Source organism: Pagrus major, chromosome 5, assembly GCF_040436345.1.
Source record: "Pagrus major chromosome 5, Pma_NU_1.0".
NCBI lineage: Eukaryota > Metazoa > Chordata > Actinopteri > Spariformes > Sparidae > Pagrus > Pagrus major.
Window position 1 is genome coordinate 10411312 of NC_133219.1, and position 24133 is coordinate 10435444.

Here is a 24133-nt window from a genome sequence, read left to right on the forward strand (position 1 = left end):
CAGCCTGCAAATTGGTTTGGAAAACTGAGAGCTACTTTTTAGGCCTTTGAGCTTGAGTTTAAAGCTACAAATTAACCTTTACTGGTGCAACGGTTGAAAGCTGTCTGAAAGATATGAGATTGTCTGCTGAGATCTTCACACAGGGATAAGTCGTTGTGTCTGTGTTGTAACCAACAGGTGTTCAGAAAGGCTGCTTATGTAACAATGGAGGGCTTAGTGTATCAGATGGATAATACTATCAAAGCCTACAGAGCAAACGCAGCTATTGTGGGTGTGATAAAAGTGTGGTGTACTGTGTGTGTTTTAGTACTTTACTCACTTTGAAGACCAAATGTCCTCAAAAGCAAAGTTCAAAATGCGAACATTTTGTCTGTCCTCACAACATACATAATATAGTGCATAAAGGTGTTGTTACACAATGTTTTAAGCACTAGAAAATAGTGCATAATTTCAGGCTCAATGCCATCCACTTTGATGACATAAAGTTTAGCCGACTAATGCAGTAGCGCATCTGGCTCAAAGACTTCTGTTTTACTAGAAATATCGTCTACGTAAACAACACCACCGAAGATCTCTGTAAACATGACCGCCTCCATCCAAATCATGCAGGATCTCTCAGTCTTTTATCTAAATGTCAAACTCACACTTCCTTCCAGCAAAGCATTCAGTAAATGAAGGTCAGTGAGGCCATTTCTTAAAGGATAAGTTTACCCAAAAATGAAAATGCTGTCATTATTTACTCACTCCCATGCCGATAGAAAGTTGGGGTGAAGTTTCGTAGTTCAAAACAAGCAAAACAGCATTTTTAACTTTCTCTAAACAATTGAAGTAGACGGGGACTGGTTTTAAAACATTAAAAACAGTGTGCGAAATACCCGTCAATATTCGGGGGGGTCCCCATCTCCCGATTGTTGCGCAATACTGATCTAAATTTTCTCAATATGCAGTAGGCCTATAACATTACAATATTTCATGGATGCAATCAGTCTATAGTCTACATGACAACACACATGCACACACTTAACAATTTTTGATAATCCGATATGCTATAGTATTCGTAAAGCAACACTGACATAGGAGGTTGCATTGGCTAAAGTTGTTTGGAGGCACATTGTTTTATAACAAGGAGAGGCAAAGTTGTGCATTACAATTCAGACACGACAATAATTGGCACCAATCTGGCACACTTACAAGAGCAATCATCTGAATAAATGCCAGGTATAGCCTATCTGAGACTGGCACGCAATAGATTGCAGTTGCAAATGAGAGCCTGCAGTATGACCGATCGTGTGACATTATTTAACCATCCATCTACAGCAAACACGATCAGACAGATACATCACTGAACACATACACAAAGCACCTTCGCCTAACCGTGCAAACAGGCCATCTCTCAGACAGACAGCCTACAACAAGCCAAACAGCACCACGGCGGGTGCTCTCTCTAAGACCACAACCAACCACAAGGCCTACACAACTTGCGGTCTTTCCATTCGCCCACCTGCTTCGTTGTCCAACCAGCCGGCAAGTCACTTGTGCTAGCAGCAGTAGCAGCTAACGTTACCTCAGAACCTGCTGCGTCTTCGGAGCACTCAGCCTCAACTTCACGTTGTTCTTCTGGGGAGTCGCTGGGTGGGAGAGGACCCTCTGTTCTGGTAGGGAGTGGGCCCACTGTGCTAGCTGCACCGGCATCGTCTTTCGGTGCCTCTTCATCTCTGAGTGCCGCCTTTTTGGATGTGAACCCAAAGTGTGTGAGTGATACACTCTGGTTTAGCTTTCGCTTGCTAGCCATTTTTAGTATGACTTTCAACTTTAAGTCTTTCTTCTGTTTGGCGCACATGGCTAATTTGCATATGTGCGCAGGACCGGCTGGTTCCGCGTGGCAACAAATAGAATATATTAGTGAATAAATGTTTTGGATTCTGAATACTGGACATGGTGAGCTTAAACACATTTTAGTGACCATTAGTGACAATAAAATATTTTATTTTTTATTTGTTAGACAAAATTTGAGACCCCCTTCAAATTTTGCTTTTGAGGCTTTCAGGGGGTCTCATGGGTTAATCAGGGGGGTCGGGCCCCCCCGGACCCCCCTGTATTTCGCACACTGGTTATGTTCATATTCGGGATTAAGAATTTGTAGATTTTCCTTTATATGTCTTTAAATATGTATTCATGTTCTCTTTTAATTTCTTCCCTCACTTGACTTGACACTCATTCTTTTCTGTTTTCTGTGTACCCAGGCGGTGAACTTCTGGCAAGTGCTGGTGATGAATGACGAGCACACAGAGCGTCGATACCTGCTCTACTTCCTGTTGGGCTGGGGACTTCCTGCTGTGGTCATAATTATCCTGGTCATCGTCCTGCTCGGCGGCTTCGGATGGACGATACACAGCGTATATGGGCTGGTGCAAGGAGATGTGTGAGTGGACAGTGCAAAACACATACAGTGGTGTTTAGAGAATGAAAAGGAGGTGGAACTGACCCAACACTTCATAATCTGTTTTTGAAAGAGGACTTGTGTGTTTTTTAAGCCGGTCTGAGTCAGTCGCGATGACTTCAGTTTCTTTTTCAGGCTTAGGTAAATTCCACTTCAGGCTAGAGTAGAGCAAACAGAAAACACCTGAGGTGGTGACATCATGTGAGGTGTTAGCTTGCCCAATCAGCTGGATGAATGTGTCTCCTCATGTAGAAACTTGAGCCTTTACCTTAGAGGGGGAGGCTTTCACACAGCCGGGTGCAGAGTAAAGAAGAAACCCTAAAGAACCCTTACACTGTGTGGCTTTGTTTTTGTGTGTGTGTGTGTGTGTGTGTGTGTGTTTGTGTGTGTGTGTGTGTGTGTGTGTGTGTGTGTGTGTGTGTGTGTGTGTGTGTGTGATAGAGCTAAAAATAACCCTGTGCCATCTATGTATAGGGCACTTGAAACCTAGAACAAAACATATTACGTCATTTTGTAAAAACCAGCACAATGCTCCCTACTCAGGTGTGTTTATGCTGAAATGTGTGTGTTTATATGAGTGTGCACTAATCGCCAAAGTAAACTTATACATTGCAGTGTATGTGCTTGAGTAGGAGATCAAGTATGCGTGACAGGGAAGATGAAGTTTGAACCCTTAAATCACATCTAATATTAGCCAGTGGTCTTAGGTGTGGCTTGATGTGTGTTTCCTGTGGGTGTGTATGTGTGTGAGTGTGTGTGAGACAGTGAGCGTACACATGAGAGATTCAAGTATACAGAGGAGTATTCAGTTTTCCTGGAAACGTACCTTCCTCTTGAGGGAATGAAACAGCCTTTGAATTTCCTCTCTCTCTCTCTCTTCATGAGTGTAAACAGGTCGCAGTCTTGTTTTCTCATGACTCGAGCTGCCTCAGTGTCACCCTGCCTACGTGCAGACAGATGTCAAGCTCAGGTCTTGCGTCAGTTTTGTGTCATATAGATTGTATTTGTATTGTAATTGTATAATTGTTTAATATATATTCTAAATGCTAAAGAGGAGGCTGTGTTCAGTCCCAGTCTGGTGTCCAGCCTTGTTTACTAGTTGATGGCTGTGACTTCCCCCATGATCTGAGGTTGCTGTGTGAGCTAACTACAGTCAGCTTATAAGGCCACTTTGCTCCACAGCTACCTGAGCTACATGCTAATGACAGCTTGTTGCTACAACTATAGCTATTGCTATAGCTACAACAAAGAGTATAGTGAGCAACAGTAAGCCATTATGCTAAAAAATGTATTTGATTTACATTTTTTACAATTACAATACTATTTATGCTGTATACAGCTGTTCCTTATCCATTCAGCTACGTCAGCTTATTCAGGGTTGGGTTGTGGTGGCAGCAGGCTTAGCAGGGTATTCCTCAGCAAGGTTTTCCAGCTCCTCCTGGGGGATCCTGAGCTGTTCCCAGGCCAAATGAGATGTATAATCTCTTCAGCAAGTTCTGGGTCTGCCCCAGGGATGTCCTCCCAGTTGGTCGTGCCTGGAAAATCTCCAAAAAGTGGCACCCAGGAGGCATCCTAATCAGATGCCAGAACCACCTTAGCTGGCTCCTTTTGACATGAAGGAGAAGCTGCTCTTATCACAATATGTAAGTTATAGGCTACCGCGGAAGGATGTATGTCTCCTTAAGACAGACATAATTAATACCATACTTGTTATGTTTAGGTGTTCCTTAAATAAGGCCCTGAGCTTAAGTTAACCTTGACCTAACACTGCCATGAATATAAAAAAGAAAATCACAGCAAAATTTCTATGAAACTCACCCATAATTTTATTTCTTGGCTCCCAAACCATGAAGTAAGTGAAATGGGCCTCTCGATAGCGTTTTGTTTATCCACTATATTTCACTTTTTTGTGAGACTCCCAGTACAGTAGGATCTCATCCTCCCACAAGGCCACAGCAGAACAAATATCCATATTACAGTGTGCTTACACTCTCAGAGTCTGGCTGTCTTGCTGGGACAGGGTGATGCAATGCTTTATTTGGCATACCTCATGTAATGTTATGACTAGCACAACTCCAATTATTCCTTTGCGATTAGTCAAGCCTGCGGTGAGCTCCTATCTGTATTTCATGCTCCCACCAAACCAGGGGCTGAGCTTGTTTTGTGAAAAGGACAAAGTCACATGAGTGTTTTGATAGTTGTTTGGCAGTTACAGTTAATACAAGGATGTTGATTTTCCCAGAGAAAAGTTATTTGCTCAGTTGTTTTGATAAAGAAAAATACTTCTGATTTGACAATGCTGGGAAAAATCTCCTGAGAAAACAGGAGAGAGATACACCGTAAAAACTGAGTCATACTTACTCACATGAATAGATAGATTGAGACAAATAACCCAATCATAATTGTAAAAAATCCAACTTTTTCAAGAAATTAGATTCATTTTAACCTTTCATTTGTAGGGCAAACCAATTGTCAAATTAATTTTGTGACTAAAGCATGAAAGTTTCAAGATATAATCTACAAACCCCAATGTGTTCTAACAAAGATGCTAATTTTCAGCCAGCTGCATCAGCCCATAACAATATTCTGCTTTGCTAGGGGCCCCCCTGACCCTACAAAGTACATGTGTTTACTTCCAGGTAGAAAGGTAGCTATAGCATGTTAACAACTTTGACAACTTGTGCTGAATGTTAGATAGAATTACATGACTGTCATCAGGATTGGTAATGCTTTGAGCCCTCTCAATCCTTGGCCGAGGGATGTCTGGTGCACCAAAGTCAAAGAGGCTTTGTTAAATCTCCTGGATGTTTAAAGAACATGATGGTATAGGAGCATTAGTTTATATTGTTTGGGCTTCAGTTTGCCCCCAAAGAAATTTGGTTGTTAGACAGGATCAGAAGATGAACTCACATAACGGCCCTCTTAGCGGAGAAAAATGGATCATGTTGTTCGCTCTTGGAAATGCTCTTTCATCCTTTAAATAGAAAACACGTTGGCCTTTGGCCTTATATATTTTTCTGCTCTAGCTGCAGGGTGACCTGGTTGTTCAGAAGTTTTAAGAACATACGTATTTTGCTGCTGAAGACAAAAAGCTGCTGTTGAGTAAGAAGGCTGCAAGCCTTAGGGGGGCTCAGAGCTTTCACGGCCAGATCCTGTTTGTGAAACTTGAAGTCTTAACTTGAGTAAATGTAGACCAATATAGGCATGTAATCTGTTTCTGTTTTCTATAGCTTAAGCTACAGCTTTCTTAATGATTGTTAGCATGACTTCCCCCTCCTCTTTCTCCATTTCCTCTTCTTTCTACATACACTGCAACAAAAAACAATCACTCACACTGTCCATCCCTCCTCTAGGTGCTTCATCCCAAACATCTATGCCGCCCTGTCTACAGCGGTGCTGGTGCCTCTCATCTGTCTGGTTGCAGTGCTGGTTGTATTCATCCACGCCTACCAGGTTACTCAGCAGTGGAAGGCCTATGATGACATTTACCGTGGACGAACCAACAGCACAGGTACACAAAAAAAATGCAAAATGTGTACACAAACACAAATAAATGCAGATAAATGTAAGAATAGATTTGAGAATGTACACTCCTGTGCTTCCACTTTAAAAACAAGTAACCTGCTGCCAGGATGCCCTCAGGAGCTGGACTGTATCCACCCCTATTTTTGGCTTAAAGTTATAGCCCCTATTTTGCTCAGCTTACAGGCTCTGTCTCTGTCTGCTGTTTGTACACCCAAGGGATCCATGATACAGGAACAAAACATTAGCAATACCTGCTTTCTAAATGAAATACTGCTGACAATAGCAGTTTTAGTAAGCCACTCTACTTACATAACTTAATGGAATGATTTACAGAGCTGAATATAGTTTAACAACCAGTTTAAAGCCTTTAACAACCAGTTTAAAGGGTTATGGTATAAATATGTTATAAACATTTGGATATTCTTTGGGTTCATATAGCAACTCTACAGCCATTCTACCACATCCAATGTGTTCCACTTGCATATCTACAGCGCTAAATGGACACAATGCAGTGCAGTATGATGTGTGGCAACAACCCCAAACTTTGTACAAGATTATTGTTTGCAGAGATATAACCAACATTATGGTCAGAATGAATCATTCAGATTTATTTAGTGCACTCAGTCACTTGGCCCACACATGAAGATCCTAGCCAAACCACTTTAGTCCCTTGGTATCATGGCTGTAATCAGTGGTCATCGGTGAGAATCAGCAGGCTTTAGCTTGTTTTGCTCAGTCGAGGCCCTCCAATGACAAAGCAAAGCCTGAATTAGTGCCAGTCCTTTGGCTGGCAAGCTGTTTGCCCTACACTCTGTGTGTGGCCTCTGAAGTAGCACAGGAGACCAAAAACAGTGCTCTGCTGAGCTGCAGGTAGGTGTGCATCATTAACAAGACAGCAATACTTTCTCTTTCACAAACAAGGCTGAGACTGAGGGTCAGCTTGTAGGATTTTAACCTGACCAAAGTGTGGGCAGTGGAATAGAAGTAGAAAGGTAGGCAGTCTGAGCAGTAAACAAGGTTACAGCAGCTTCTAAAACTTCTTGTTCACCCTGAGAGAGAGAGAGACAGAGAGAGAGAGAGAGAGAGAGAGAGAGCACATGCAGGGGAAGGTAGGAACTGCACACACTATTCAAAGCAGCAATCTAAAGTCCCGACAGAGTGTGTGTGGCACAGTTCCCCTGAGGTGTGAATATGTGTGTCCAGTTCTGTGTAGAGCAGCTGCACTGTGAAAAGGCTGCTCATGAATGGGAATACAGAGACACAAAATGGGACAGCGACATTCTTTATTAAAGGTCATGCAGCGATGGATCAGTGTTGGATGCACCTTTAATAATATGTCCAGATAAAGTTATGATTTGCAATCAGAATAATGACACAATACCACCATATATATACACATGCATGTACATTATATACTGTATATGGATGGACACAACATGCACACAAACAGTATGGAATGCACTTAGTTGCAGTTTTCTTTTCTTTTTCTTTATTGTGTTTGGCAGAGTCACATATCAGTACTGGCTTTGTCTCAACATGTCCAGAGTCCAAAGAGGCTTAAAATTTTAAGGGGAAGGCCTATAAGATTTTATTGTTCTTAACACAGACTACGCCTCTGGTAATTCCCTCGACTTATCTACACTTTGTCAGAGTTAGTTTAAAGACCCACAAGGACTGTTATAACAACCCTAAACAGTTTCAGTCTTGCAGTGTGCAGTGATCAAACAAAAGACCAATCATAAAAAAGTCTTTTGATTCTCCTTGATATGTTAATCAGATGTGTTTTAAAGGCTCTTTCTGTGGTATCACACCTTACCTCTAAACAGGCCAAATGATGACTAATCATTTTGTTTTATTTAATTGGTTCCTGGCTATTTTTCAGATGGGTACCTTAATCACTCTAATAAATCTTGCAGTATGTGCTTCATTTTGAATTTTACCATCCAGTTAGAATTTGTGCAGAGCCGGGCATCCCAGTGGCTCAGTTGGTAGAGCATGCGCACCATGTACAGAGGCTGTGTCCTTGCAGCAGCAGCCCAGGGTTTGAGTCTGACTTTTGGCCCTTTGCTGCATGTCCTCCCCCCCTCTCTCATTCTTGTTTCCTGTCACACTCTAGGTTGCCCTATCCAATAAAGCCATGAAAAAGGCCAGAAAATTAATCAAAACAAAAAAAAAGATTTGTGCAGAACCTGTCTGATGACAGTTAGTCTTTATGTCTGCAACATTTTCAGTTGCTGCCCTTACTGCAGAAAAAAATGATGAGATAAGCTGAGAGCTAATCAGTGTACGTGTGTGTTTGTGCTTCTGACTGTGAGAAACCCACATGTAAAACTCACAGGGCTGTGCGAGATATAGCAGCACTTCTGACGTCAGTGAAATCAAGCAAATGTACCAGTGTGTGTGTGTGTGTTCCTGTACCTCAGCAGAGATTGGACCTGTGCCATTGTGCCCAATGTAAGACTTGGCAGGACAAAAAAGAAACATAAATTACGTCCAGTCAGGCCATAATCTAGACATCCACTGACATCCAGAATTAGTTGAGAATAGACGTTCATACTGGCTATGATCTGGACGTCCACTGACAGCCAGAATTAGTCGATAAACGACATATAAACATCTATACAACATCCAGAAAAGATGTATAAAAAAACTTTCATTCTGGCTCCCCAGAAGACGTCTTTTAGATGTCTTGGATGTCCATAAATGACGTCTAAAAGACGTGATCTAGACCACTTTTTGCTCACCGGGCACTTGAACCCACAAGGTATGTTTGCGAGACATGATGTTCCTTTAATACGGAAGTGAGCAGACTTTCGATTTCCACATAGAGCAGAGTTGAACGAGTAACTATTATTGTTCTGCTTTTATGGCTCCAGGAGCTCCCTGACTGCACTTTGATTGTTGATTTGTCGGGAATGTGGAAATAAACAAATACATGTGATGGATGAGGTTTGATTGCATAGTGTTGTTATTGTGAAATCTGTGTGTTTGAAGCTGTGCAGGTGCTTTATTTGGATGCAAGATGCATGTTTTTTTTACATTTTGCTCTCATGACCTCGTTATCAATAGCCTTGAATTGAGGTTTTTTTTAATAACATGGCAAGACTGGATTTGTTTTCTCATACCTGGTTTTACTAGATGTATTTGTAACAGCAACATTTTGCACATATTCAATAATTCACAGACAGTATTAAGTACATTTTGCAAGCTAATACTTCTGTTCTTTTACTTAAGTCAAATTTTGAATACAGGACTTTTACTTGTATCCTAAATTGTTGTATTATTTTAACTTAAGAAAAGTATCTGAGTACCTCTTCCACAGCCTCCTCTTCTTTGCAAACTTCTTAATTTACTTTTGCAATCCTCATATTTCTACAGTCTCTAAACTGCACAAAAAACATAGCTTTGCAAGTATTCTTGATAATATCTTGGTTTGTCAGAATATTCCTTCTAATCAAACAATAAAACCATCAAAGCTTTACTTAGTTCACACACATATTACTTGTATGTGAGGTGCTTGTGAGTGCTCACCACACACTTACTGCAGCTTGTTGTTATTACAGCTGCTGACCTCTCCGTGACCGTAATGTCAGCACCGTCTGGAGTTACTGCCTGGCTGTTTTCGTTGAATCCACATTTTCTTCTCAGTTTGTCCTCTCACACCAGGAACCAGCTCAATCAAACATAAACTGGAGACTGTCATCCTGTGGAGAAAAGTTTTGAGCAGAAGTTGCACCACTGGGGGTTAAACTGTTTGTTTACTTCTTAGTTCTGCCAGACAGAAAGATACCCATGATATCATTTAGCATCTGTCCAGAGAATAGAGAAGACTTTCTCTTGTGTTTGCGAAGGCTTTCATATGCAGTCATGCATGCTCATACACATACAAGCAAACACACACGTACAGTAACTACTGATGACATGTAGCAGCTCTGCTTCTTTCTGCTTCTTTGTGTCAAACCAAACAGTCAGTCAGCTTTTTGCAGCGAGTCTCCATTTGGCTCCAGGAACCTGTTCTTACTGTGGGAGCTCTGCCCTGTCCACAGACTGGAATGTGCTTACATGGTTGGAAAACTCAAACCAGGGAGGGAGGAGATGGAGACAGATGTGCAAGATAGAAGAAAGAGAGAGAGAGAGAAAACGTTATGTTGTTTTGACTTGGAGAAGTACAATGTGTTCTGAGAAGAGTAAAATGATTAACAGCAATGGATGAACAGGCTCATTAAGCAGATTTATCAACTCTGAATAACACAGGATGTCCAAAGCTGGTGTAAAGAACAAACAGACTAGGTGTGAAACAACACAAAACAGTGAATTGTGGAATAAATAATGACTTGCAGGAAATAAGTCCCAAAGGAAAAGGGAGAGGCTTGACAAATAAGAAAATGAAAAGAAGGAAACATTGTTCGGGTTCAGCCAGAGGAAAGTTGCAGTGAGATAAGGAGCTGAACTTGGAGCAGAGTTAAACTGACAGGGTGGTGGAAGTGGCACCTATGTGAGGGCTTTTTGTGCAAACTTGCCCTGTGTTTCCATCCTACTTGTGAAGTGAAGTGAACTGTACAGTCTGCCCTACATTACACCAGCCAGACTACAGCCGGAGTGACTCAGCAGTGGCATTTTGAATTGGTGCATTTTTCAGTGACCACTGAAGGATCAGCAGAAAAAGATCAAATCATGATTGTGCCCTCTGCGGCTCGTTGTTGCAGACAGTGTGAGAAGTGAGAGTGAAGATAAATACATGTTTTAATCCCAAAGGTTGAAAAAAAGACCAAACAAACTTTGTGCTGTCCTAGACTTTGGGTGTTTATTCCTCTGGAATCTCCGGGCTCTGCCCACGGCGGTCTCCTCCAGAGCTCACCAGCTCCAGCAGTTGTCTGCCAGTTAACGCAAACAGGGTAGCAGCAGGCTGTAAACATGTTTATTTCTGCTGTAAAGTTGAGTAGTTTAACATGGGCTCTTATGGGGATTGACTCACTTTTGTGCCCTACATAACACCAGCCAGACCACAGTCAGAGTGATACAGCAGCATTTTGAATTTTCATTTACGATTAAAGGATCAGCATTTGAGTCAGTTTGAGGTCAAGTTGATTCTAAATGCCTTGAAATCCATTTGTTATCTAATACATAACATTCATAAAATTGTACGGTCAATCGGTCATAGTAAATATGACTATATGGAGCATGAATGAATGTTATCAATGGTACATCCTGCATTCAGCGGCATGATGAACTAATGGAAACAAGGCACTGCAAATGTAGCCATCTTCTTGGTCCCAACAGACACACATATTGAAAAATTGTGTTAAAATTTATCAAGCATCTAACTTTCTGAAGTATTGCAAACACATCTCTCTCTTTAATTTGCTGTAAAACCATCTTTTTTATAAGGAACACATCCCTCTCAAAATAGACAGTATTTCAGCTCGTTTCAGCAGCTGTTTCCATCTTGTTCTGCTTCATTATTTCCTCCTGATGGAAATGAGCTGGATAGTAATGAGCTGTTTTATTTATCAGGCCTCTGTCGTAATGACTCACTCTTGACAGTCGACTCTGCCTGCTCCTGATTGGCAGCGTTCATTTTGTTTGTCCTCTAATTACCTGTCCTAAAACGCTTGGTAATGATTTTTCAAGCTGAGCAGAACACCGTGAACTGATAAGATGAGGTGCAAGGTTATATCAGTGGCCTCCACTTCAATGTGAGTCCGATGTTGTTGAACTCTCACTTCATGAATCATGAATCATGAGGCATTCATTTAAGGGAACATAAATGTATCTGTTCTTACATTTATAGATAAAGTGGAAGGTGCAGTGTTCACCTCTACTTGTGTAGTGTGGCTTAATGTATGTGGTGTATCAGTCTTGACAGAAAGTAGGTTAGCAGTGACACCAGTTGTTGCAGGAGAGCTCGGTTTAGAAACACATGCAGAAAGACCTCTTGGCGTTCTTGTCTTATCTTAGAAACACTTGACACAGTCTAAATACAGGAGATCTGTTTCAGTGTTTTTCTGCATGCTGTGTACGAGTACAGTTAGCTGTGTGTCTGCAGGAGGTAGAGTGAGCATTTTAGCATGAGGTCACTTGTTTGCAAGCTTTTATGGCATGTAGATTGCATGTGGTCATATTTACTAAAGGGCATGCTAATTACCAAGTGCAAGCTCAGACCATAAACACACCTTTTAGTTCATCGAAATAATCAGCGTGATAATTTCTATGTCCATATTTCACCTCTCCTTGCACCATAAGTGCAAATTAATACAAATGCATCTGTAGTCCCCTGGCTGAGGTGTTAAAATGTCTTCCTAAAATCACTGCCTGTATAAAATAGTGGCCAGAGCCACCATCACCCATAGTTCTCTGAAGAGCGAAAAAGAAGGTCAAAGTGAGTGGTAGCAGCCGTCACCAACTTGGCAGTGCCTGACTTCACCTAGCTCCTGGCTAATCAAAAATGGGCAAAGAAGTGGAGCGTTGGTGGAAGTGAAGCAAACCTAGTTAGTTAAAAGAAAGCCCACCTAGTTGGAAGCTACCAAGCTAGCTAAGACTAATGAGCAATCAGTGTTCACCCATAAAGAGAAGCAAACTTCACTTCATGTTATAAGCCTGAGTTTGACTGACAGGTTTGTTCGTCCCAAACAAGCAAGTGTAACCACACAGCAAGCCATAAAGTTTCCATTTTTCTAATGGAGTCTTATGGGAATTGACTCTCTTTTGGAGCCAACCTCAAGTGGCCATTCTAGGAACTGCAGTTTTAAGTACTTCAGCACTGGCTTTGTTTTTCAGCCCCGGAGGTCACTGCTTGCCAAAAATACGACAAGCAAAAGCAAAATAAAGAGCAAAACAAGCCAAACAAGAAACCAGGTACAATACAAAATAACACTGGGCATGCCGTTTAAAGATTGGAATAAGACACATTTTTGTGAAGTAAACAGTAAAGCCAGTAGTGACATATGTACAGTACATATAGAAAGGCATTGCAAACAAACAGAACAAGCAGACATACATAGCAAGCTAAACTATGTATGTGGATGCACATGCTGTATACACACTGGCTCTTAGATCAATATTCGTGATACTGCAAATGCTCAAGTGAAAGCTCTGCTTACATGCTTATTCCTTGGCATAAATGAAAGTGTTTTGCGTCTTTTTTTTTGTGTGTGTGTGTGTGTGTGTGTGTGTGGCTGAGGTCCTCTCAGCCAATCTTAATGTGTCTGCTCTCCAGCAGTGTACTGTGTTCCCTAGTTTGGGCTTTAATCAGGAGTCCACATGTGGAGCAGAATAACCGCTGTACACTGGAGCTGAATCTGGGCTGTAACAACTGGTTCATTAAACAGCTCCTGAGGCCTGCTCCTGGCTCTAACACCACAACCCTTTCTTTTTGCTTTCTTAGTGTTGGAGGGTATAAGCACTTGTATCAGAAACATGCTATGCAGTGTATCAGCCAGAAAATAGGTGATGCATTAACATCTGGTTTCAAAGTGTTAATTGATTAGTTGTCAATAATTGTATTAAGCACCAACTATTTTGATCATTTTTTAAAGAAAAGAAAGTCACCACTCTCAGATTTCAGTTTCTTGAATGTAAATATTTTCTTGCTTCTTCAGTCCTCTGTCACAGCAAACTGAATATCTTTGGGTTCAAGGACAACATTTTGGGATCTGGGAAATACTGAATGACATTTTCACCATTTCTTACATTTTATAGACCAAACAACTGATCAATTAACAGAGTAACTAACTGGCAGATTAATCAAAAATGAAAATAAATGTAGTTGCATTAGATAAAAGCTTATCAACTTGATTTAACAGTAGTCGTGAAATCCGTTTATGTAGTTGCTGATATACTAGTTTTTACAGATATTGTTTTTTAATCCTCCTCTGTTGTTATCTTGTGCTGCAGAGGTGCCGCTGGTCCTCTACCTGTTCCTGCTCATCTCCCTGGTCTGGTTGTGGGCGGGTCTACATATGGGCTACAGGTACCTGTGGACGCTCATCCTCTACGTCATCTTTAACTGCTTGCTGGTGAGCTCATTGACTTATTTATCTATTTGTTTGTTGTGTCTGCTTACATGTCTACTTATTCCTTTATTTATCGATTTATACAGTTATTTTTCATAAACTCAAAAGATTAGTGTACTGGTTTGCTGTTTTTTTAGCATCCTTCCTAATCTAGTCATTAGTTTTGTCATTAATTTTACTGTGACCAACAACATAAATTTAAGATGTCATAATAAAATACCGGGATGTGCACTTCTGGTTAAACATCACCATGTTGTATTTTCTCAGTGTGTTTGATGTCATGGACTAGAGGGCTTTCTAGAAGATACCACAAATACAGTATTGATAAATAAAGCCACTAGACTGCTGCATGGGTGTGTGTGTGAATGCTTGTATTGTAAGTATGTGTGTGTCTGTTGATGTGTTGTTGACTTAGAGAGTGAGCAAGTGATGAAGGCTACTTCATCGCACTTTGAAGCCCTGCTTTGATGTAGTGGCGAGGCAGAACAAGAAGAGCCTCAGGAGTGGAGAGAGAGGGAGGGTTATCACTGTGTCACATCTTACTGAAGCATCTCTCTCTACTTTCCATTTGTTTTTTGCCTGTTTGTTGTCTCTCTGTTCACCTCCCTTAATTTGCAGCTCTCAGCCTTTATTCCGACTCTATGGTCCAACTTCAGAGGCAATAAAGACGGGGCAATAATGAGGCACAAGATAACTCTCATCTCCTCACAGCTGGACTTTTTTATTAACTGTGACTTCAAAGAGTTACATAACAGATGATAATCATTGATTATAAGTCAAAGTCAGTTATTTCTTCTGGTTCTAGTATTTCTCTAGTATTATTAAAAAGTCATTCCTGGATCTGTCCCTTCATCCGGATTCACACCAAAAGTTAATGGTGTCTATTCTTGATCGAGACCCATCCTCTATCCAAGTTTCATGGAAATCTGTTTAGCAGTTTTTGTGTAATCCTGCTGACAAACCAACCAATCAACAAACGAACACAGGTGAACACATAACCACCTTGTTGGAGGAAATTTAAGATTTTTACACAAGGCATATGGAGACTACATAAAAAATGGTTCCAAATGAACTCCACCAGCAAACTACAAAAGTAAAATCCAACAGCACAGGACTGTAGTTGTGTGGAAATGTTTTGCATCTCGAGGGACTCAATAATGTCCATGACACTCTCCCAAACATGCTCTCTTTGGTACAACAGCTTCTTTTCTTTCTTGTCCAGTCTAATAAATGTTTGTGGTGTCTTCTGTCATCCTCTGAGAGACACCACCTGCCTGTAAAGTGTGCTGTAACAAGTCTGTGGTAACTTGTGGTGATATGTGGCATCCACATGCAAAAGACAACAGTGGTGCAGCAAAGTAAACTTCTCCTGTTGGTGCGGTGACTAATGAGGAGAAGTGATGTCAGCACCAACGGGCGATGTCGCACTTAGCACCTGCTTATGAGCTCCAATAGAGTTATTCCAACTCTGTGACATCATGTGGTCAGTTTCTTCAGCTGACCAATAGTGTGGTGGTGCGCTCTAAAGTCAGAGCACATTAGTCAGTTACAGGACATTTACATTTTATAAAATTACATTTTATTACATTTAAAGTTAAGTGTTAGATACAAGTTTCATTTCTCATTTGACTGAGGTAAAAATCCTGCCTTTGTCCTGTGGGATTACTTCAGGCCTACATGCTCCCTCCCTCCCCCCCTGCCCTTGGCATCAGGCCGGACAAATTTGTGTTGAGCCTTGCAGCCAAGTTTTTAAACTCAGCCCTCTCTGAAAGAAAAAAAACGTATTCAGGCTATACAATAACTATGGCAATTGATTTTCAATCCTAGCTCCTGCAATTGCAGCCTCAAAGCTCAGACTAAAAGGCGAGCCTCTGGGGTTTGGTGTGGGTCTGCGGAAGTAATAAAAAAGGATTCATCTGAGTGGAACAGACAGGTAAAGGACAAGGACATTGATTAGCAGTAAACAAACTCGTCTGACCCAGTTTTTACAAAGCGCTGCTGGGGAAAGGTTCTCCGTGTCGATGGAGATGCTATTGCCATGAACCAAGCATGGTTGCAATTAAATTTGTTTTTCCGTGTGTGCACCTAATTTATTTAGCTGTGAAGGGGGTGAGAGTTGCAGTTGCAGAGGCCTGACATTTTGTGTTGTTGTTCCATTAAGGACTGAATGAAAGTTTAATGAAAGCAAATGGGATCCTGATAAACGAGACTGAAAATGTACCTCTCATCAATTTGCTCACCTTGAACGGCAGTTAGTTTGCCACGATTTGGAACAGATGCTGGCCTTCAAAGTTATCATTTATGTGTTAATGTGTCCTGGTGTCATTGCAAGTAGTTCTGATTAAATGGCTATGTACAGACTGCTTTTAGAAACGTAATGATTTCGCATCCATTAGCAAATCCACCCTTGCTAGCTCTCTTCTGATTATGTTTCATGACACCTGTTATGTACCAGCTCGATAACTAGAATGAATCGTAATTTTTTTTCCACTTCATTGTGCTTACACTTCATTAATTAATTACACAGTCAATGTGGAAATTACCAATTAGCTAAAGAGGTTAAAGGATAAGTTCACCTTAAAATGAAAATTAAGTCATTATCTACTTAACCTAATGCTGATGAAAAGTTTCGTGGTCCACAAGACATTTTTTTAAATGGCTCTCCACATCTCGTCCGGCATAATCTAATTCTCTGAAAACTCAGAGATCCTAAATTAATTTTTAAATTTTAATTAACGTTTTTTATTTACAACCTCAATGCAAAGTAGAGCTTGTGACCGGTCGGCATGGAGGACATATTGTACAGGTTGAGGTGCTGCATAATCACCTGTTTCTGGCAACATTTCTGTCCGACTAGCATCTTATTTAAACACACTATGTTATCCTTTTTTCATGTCTTTAATGCAATCGTTTACCATTTTTTTCCATTGCCTCGAGGTTGGAAGTCATTATACTGAAGGTCTCTGCTGCGAAGTATAGCAGAGCGTTTGTTGTTGTTTCCTTCACACCGTGAATTTTCCATTAGGAGAATTTTCCATGTTTACCTTGGTTTTGTTGTTGATGTGGCTGTGTGAAGCACTTTCCAACAGCTGATTACTGAGCACCATTAAACAGCTGCAGATGTTACAGCTGTGCAGAACTGTGTGTGTGTGTGTGTGTGTGTGTGTGTGTGTGTGTGTGTGTGTGTGTGTGTGTGTGTGTATTGCAGAGCACAAATTACTCTTCGGTTATTGAGCGCTTTGCTTGTGGAAAGCAACCTTCAGTCTCCAGCAGAGTAGTCAATAGAACCAGACTGTGAAACTGATCATACTCGCGGTGATAATGAGGAAAATTTGACTTTTTCATCCACATACCGCTGTTTTTTTCCTGTTCTCTTTATTTCCTTCCATCCTGCATTTTCCATTATACCACACTGTAACTCTGGCTCCACATCTGTGCCACATCAGGCTGAATTAGAAGACAATAATCAAATCACCACAGCACCACCCCTCATTATCTCCTTCTGCGGCGGCCCCTCTGCCGGTAAACCTTACCTCGCTGCGAAACATCCACAGTAGTGAAGCAGCACCATGCTCCATTACAATTCAATTCCACCACCGCTTCCTCATTCAACCTTTGTACTCACCTAAAAATAGGACACAGGATATCTGTGTATTATTATGGATAAGAAGACCCGGGTCTACACGTGTCTGCACACACGCAATCAGCTCTGTGAAGCCTGCAAAGAGTTAGGATTTAAGGGAAATGGATCTGTTGCTTTCATGAGAACAGACAATGATTTCCACAAACACACACACGTTTTCATGTTAGGATTGAGAGAAATATTGCATTGATTATCCACTTTAAAACAACTACGCTGTCCCCAACAACAACATTATCAATATCACATGAGCCCATTCAGCTGACTCAGAGGACCTCCAAAAGTTTGTGCTCATGGCCTTTCTTCCATCCCTCTTCACTTTCCCTTGAGCCAAGCTTTGCTCCCCCCTCCCCCCACCCATCCACCACCTTCTCTGTCCTTTCCGCTCTCCTTAGGTCTGTGCTTTCCATATCTAAAGACGTGGCCTCTCCACTGATCAGGGAACACTTACATAACAGGCCTATGGTAGTAAAGCCTGTTCCTCAGGCTGCACAGCCTGCTAATGATCTGTGCTAATCACACACGCCGCAGTGGATAGCAACATGCACACCCATACGTGCGTACACACCTGGCTGCTTTTGTTATATGTTTTATATTATCACACAGGGAACGTTCATTTCCTTCTTTCCCCCCATATGCAGTAAAATGCAAACAAAAAGTCATGATAGTACAATCAGTCTACTTTTCCTAACCTGGAAATGTCCCATTTTATTTCAGGATTTACAGCACTCACAGACGGTTTGTGTAACTCACTCGTAAAGAACCGGCAGGCTGTAAAGCACACCTGTTATGTGTTCCATGTGTTTTATCTATTCGCAGCCCTGTTTTCCTTCTTTCATGCTTCTTGTTCCTATTTCACAGTGCACCCATAAACATACAGTTTCCTTTTACGGTTCCTGTTGTCTTCCTCGTAATGGTGATTGCAACCATCAGCGCTGTTTATAATCCCTTTTTTATGTCAATCTCCCTCGGTTACATGGGTAATGATGATCGCTTTACTACATATAGAAGCATGCTGGAGAGGTTTACTGTTCCAAGTTAATCGGCTGTCTGATCTGCTGTTTGACATAAACTAGAAGCATGTGGTTTGGTAACAAGCAGCTTTATACTATAAATATATAACAAAATTGCTTTTCATGAAGAGGGATGTTTAAAGATTTCTGTTTAGGACAGTTTTGACCCCCTGCCACTTGTAGAAAAAAAGCATTGCGCTCACCAGACATTTGAAGTTTGTCTCAGTGTTTTTCACAAACAATGCAATTTAAGAGATCTCATGCCTCATGCCTGATGTTCAAAGCGCAGAAATTTCAGCACAGTACTCCATACTCTACTCAGTATTGCTAACACATATGAGAGAAAATGCATAAAATGCATTTGTAGCCTTGTTGCTTCGCTATACTTTAACATATGCAAGTCATTAAAATATTTAATGGCTAATGAGATTCAGGACTTTACTGGCCTAAATTTCCACTTTGACAGTTTGTATGGTTTTAATTAATTTGCAGTTTACATTTCGGGCAATGGGTGTTTATTGGACAGAATGTTCAGAGGAGCTGTAAAATCTTTAAAATATTAGGTCTTAGATCCTGCTCTCACACCCACAGTTTTCAATCCATATACTGTAAATAATTTAGACATCAAAAGCAGGAACATTTGTTCTGGTCGCTGACATGTAACTATGGAAGGAAACTCACTTCGACTTTTGGCTACAGGAGCTTCCAAGCGACAGGAGTGCCAACCACCTACCTCAAAGGCTGGCAATATTGGGTTCCGAACAAAGCATCAGGCACACATGAAATTTCTTGAGAAATGTTCTGGTTGAAATTTAAAGTCTTCTGCAAAGACAATGAATGTCGGTTGCTCTCCATGCCATGTTTAGAAATGTAATGTTTTACTGTCCGTCATGGTGTGAAGGAACTTTCTCTATCTCTATTTCTTCACTCAACCACAGTGTGTCTGACTGTGCTTCTGTGTGCGAAGACTGTGTGGTTGAGTTCACCCGTATGCACACACATTCACACTTTTGTGCTCTTGTGCATTCAATCTCTGTCTGCCGTCATCACCCGTGATGGGTGTTGTGAAATACAGGATGGCCCTGTGGTATTTGACACTCCTGTGTTTTGGGGTAATTCTCAGCCCGGTGCTGTTGACCAAGAGGATTTGGTAATGACAAGGAAGTGGAGGAAACAGACATACCAGGGTGCCAATGATGTCATGGCCTCAATGATGAAGTAATACTACATCAATCGTGCGAGAGATGCTGCTGCTGCGCTGTACTTTTGTACTGTTGTACAAGCAACCATGGAACCTACCAGCATCAGAGACTTTGTCCTAAGAGAGGGCTGAAAGATATTTTGTGTCTGCAACTTTAGACTGATCGTATATGACACTGAGCAGCTCTGCAAAACGTAAATGAACAGAGAGAGTAGTCAACAAAGAACAGAGAGTTGAGTATGTCGAACTTATTTCCTAATGCAGATTTTCCCTCTTTCTCCACAGGGCCTTTATGTGTTTGCAGTGTACTTCGTCATGCACAACCAGCTGTGCTGGCCTACTAAAGCCAGTTACACAGTAGAGATGAGCGGCCATGACAGTCCCGACTCTACCTACCAGGGAGGGGGACCCACCACTGTAGGGGGCGACATCAGCAAATCAACTCAGAATCTCATCAGCGCCATGGAGGAGGTAAACACACACACATGCATACACACACAGAGCTTAATGGTCTATCAGAGAAACTAATAGACTTGTGTAATCAAGTTAGACATGTTATACATACTTGATTATACAGATTTACAGTATTTATAACCCATATGTCCCGTACTCTCAGCTCTAATTCTTAGCATTTTTAGTTACAGTGCAATTCATTATCCACTCCCAACTACATCCTCATTTTATAACTGACTGAAAAATTGTTGTTGTTTTTTTATATATGATCTGGGTCTTCTCCTTGTAGATTTGACCTTCGTTTGTATCGATTATGAAAATATTTTGCTAACAAACTTCTTCGCTGGGATCTGACCCGCTAGATAGTGTATTACACAGAACCATCTGGGAAGTCATCCTTGGAAACAGGAAGAGGGCTATAATTGGCAGGTGACTGAATGAACCATCTATCTATAACCTATAGCTATCACAACCAATCAGATGAACAGTAGAGCGCTACATCCAGCGAAGCCTGTTGGTAAATCAAACTCTCGCCAAAGCAAGGAAGAAGAGTGAAAACATATTTTCCATCAATGCCATTCTTTGCTTTTCTTTCAATAAAGAAATATTCTCCATTTCTGATGTAACTGATGCTGTGGCAGCTTCTATGCTAACCACTTTCGAGCTGCCATTGTTGGTTTCAAAAGAACAGTCACTTCTCTTGCTGGTTGTCAAAACCATCCATAAATGGTAAATTAACTGTATTTATGTTGCACTTTTCTAGTCTTACCGACCACTCAAAGCTCTTTACAACACAATTCAGCATTAACGTATTTACACACACATTCATGCACTCGTGGCAGAGGCTACCATGCAAGGCGCCACTTGCTCATCAGGACCGATAACCATTTATACAGATTTACACACTGATGGAAGAGCCACCTGAAGCAAATTGGGGTTCAGTATCTTGTCCAAGGACACTTTGACATGTAGACTGCTGGAGCCAGCAATTATACCACCGTCCCTCCAATTGGCGGATGACGCTCTTCCTCCTCAGCCACAGCCACCCCCAACACGGCCATAGCTGCCAGTTATTCCTCACAGGATGCTGATTCGTATGAACCAGACAAAGTTCAGACAAAAGCACATAACTTTAATCCTGGCAAGATGGATCCGCGAGATCAAATGATCACAGGATCACATAAATCCAGCTGCCTCCCAAGGTAATGGAGATACAGCAACCAGAAATGAGAAAATTCACTTTGTGGTTCAACTTTAACTTTCTATACCTACTATAGTTGTAAACATATGCAGTTTTTTTTATGCAATGAGGGATTATAATGTGTGCACTCACTTTTGGATCCACCTCATTTAGGTATGACTCTAATCATTTAGGATTTGTTTACAATTTGTGCAACCATCTGTCCATTTGATGTTCCTTGTATCACTGGAAAGATGGGGCAGATAATCTCAGGAATCGAGTTAAATATTATCATAAATTGTAGGCATGAACTATATATTTGTTTTAATAAGACCCAGCATGGAAAAAAAAAAATTTACATACGTATGTAATTGGAACATTTCAATCTTGGCTTTACCTTCCCTCACTGTGTTCCACCTTCTCTCTTAGCTGATTTTCCTCCCTCCCGTTTTTTTCCCATGCCCTCATTCCCATAGCTCTATTTGCCCATTCCTGGTTTCTCCTTCACACATCTCTCACATCAGCTGAGTGTAACTCCACAGAAAGCGTTCATGACATTTTCACTCGTTTTGCCTGTTCACTTCAGACTTATGTAACATCTGTATATCTCATGTAAAATTTGGTACGTGTAAACGGTCGGTCTTCATACCTCCCACAAACACCCACATCAGCTCCTCTTATGACCTTTCTGTCATGTAAGCACACACTGAAAACACGCTGTACAGCCATACACATGCAGTATTTCTGTAGTCTCTGTGTCCCTGGAGAATACCCTATAAGGACCGAGCTGGTGAGATGGAGGGGGAAGAAGGAGAAGAAAAGGGGGCAGGTTTAACTCCATTACTCCTGGGAACTCCCCAATCCCTCTCGTCTGTTCAATCTCTCTCCACATGTAGGAATCCAGTAATCTTGTTTTATTCATGAGAGCACACTCACACCTCTCTGAGATTTGGCTACAGCCCAGTTAGAAAAATAAGAGCGCAGATAGAGACAGCTTAGAGTGGCGATTGGAGTGTTACATGAGTGTCAATTTGTGGAGAGCATTGGTTAAAAGGAAACTGAAGTGAGATTAGAATTGGGATAGAGGACTATAATTTGAAGGTTGAATAGCTTGAGTCATCCCCTCAAAGTTGATAGGAAAGATCTGAGGTGCCTGGCGGTGCTTTGTTCACCTCACTGGGACGCTCTGTACCGGTTACAGCCCAGCAAGCCTCAGAAGTTTGTACAAACGCACAGACACACACGTTTATGCAAGTACATGGACAGATGAGGCGTTCATAATTAATGAACACAGTAAAAAACAAGAAGAGATGATGGATTCATGTAGCTTTTGTGAAAAAAAATAAGAGAACACACAAAAACAGTGTAGCTATTGTTCCCCGTAGTTGCTTTTAATTTCACTCTCTTAATAGACACAGTCATCTGTCTGACTGTGCTGGCAGCATAATTTCCATGTTGTAAGGCTCATTCAGTATGAAACGCTAAACCCACTGACCTTGCTTTCACCCCATGAACCCACTGTGACCCTGTGGGTTGGCCTTAACCCTTCGGGGAGCTTGGACAACATGCACTCTGCCTGACCCTAACTCTTAACAGACATGATTACAGGGCTGACAGACGAAACCGTTCTCTGAATTAATCGTGCATTATGTGTGTGTGTGTGTGTGTGTGTGTGTGTGTGTGAGAGAGAGAGAGAGAGAGAGAGAGAGAGAGAGAGTATATTGATGAGGAGGATGGTCGACCTGATTTTGCCCTCCATTCATGTAAAGTTAATGTTTTTGGACGTCAATTTAATATTTATTAACAACACATGAAGACTTTATCTTCTCTATTGTATATTATGATTTGCATGGGAAAAAGAAGAACATAAAATAAATTTTTATGTAACACAGGATAATCTACCTACGAAAAAAATCCTGGATCCGTCCCTTTATCCAAGTCTGCCCCAAAAGATAATGGCCGAGACCCATCCTTCATGCAACTTTTGTGGAAATCTGTTCAGTAGTTTTTCTGTAATCCTGCTGAAAAAACAACCAACAAACAAACACTGGTGAAAACATAACCTTCTTGGCAGAGGTAATAAATTTGATATTTGCATTACTTTGCTGCTATCAAGGTCAAACCTCACGTCTCAATTATACTTGAAAATCAAGTAATAGGAACTGTCTGTTTCTTTAACATCATGCAATATCAAGTTATTCATTAGATTTTCAAAGGAATTTATTATCGCCAAGGTTGTACAGTATAATCCTCTGAGAAGATCAAAACATAAAAATCAAGGTTCAATCAAAGTTCAGTAACAACTATGATACATGCATGTTAATGTGCATGTTCTCATATAGCTGTATGTGCATATCTGTGTGTTTCAGGTGTCAGCAGACTGGGAGCGAGCATCACTGCGACCCAGCAGTCAGCCCAGCAGTGTGTATAAACCCAGTCCTGTGATGGGGACGTACACCACAGAGGGAGGCTTCATCAACACCAACCTGGTCACCACTGATGAGGAGTCGCAGGAGTTTGATGACCTCATATTTGCCTTAAAAACTGGTGAGGATCCCACAAAAGTACAGATGTACTGTACGCTTACATATTTATACTGTTTATGTGGTGTAGCACAATAAGTTTCTCTAATGCTGTATAATTATCTCTTTACTATTATTCTACCTCAA

General features: G+C 41.2%; 1 protein-coding gene across 1 annotated transcript in view; it reads left to right on the top strand.

Annotated features, from left to right (window-relative positions):
* adgrv1 (adhesion G protein-coupled receptor V1) overlaps nucleotides 1-24133 on the top strand; it is a 110587-nt gene that overhangs the window by 80683 nt on the left and 5771 nt on the right. Inside the window, exons 90-94 of the mRNA XM_073465312.1 lie at nucleotides 2244-2422; nucleotides 5794-5951; nucleotides 13859-13980; nucleotides 20117-20302; nucleotides 23834-24011. Of these exons, the coding sequence (XP_073321413.1) occupies nucleotides 2244-2422; nucleotides 5794-5951; nucleotides 13859-13980; nucleotides 20117-20302; nucleotides 23834-24011 (823 nt within the window). The remainder of the gene's footprint in view (nucleotides 1-2243; nucleotides 2423-5793; nucleotides 5952-13858; nucleotides 13981-20116; nucleotides 20303-23833; nucleotides 24012-24133) is intronic.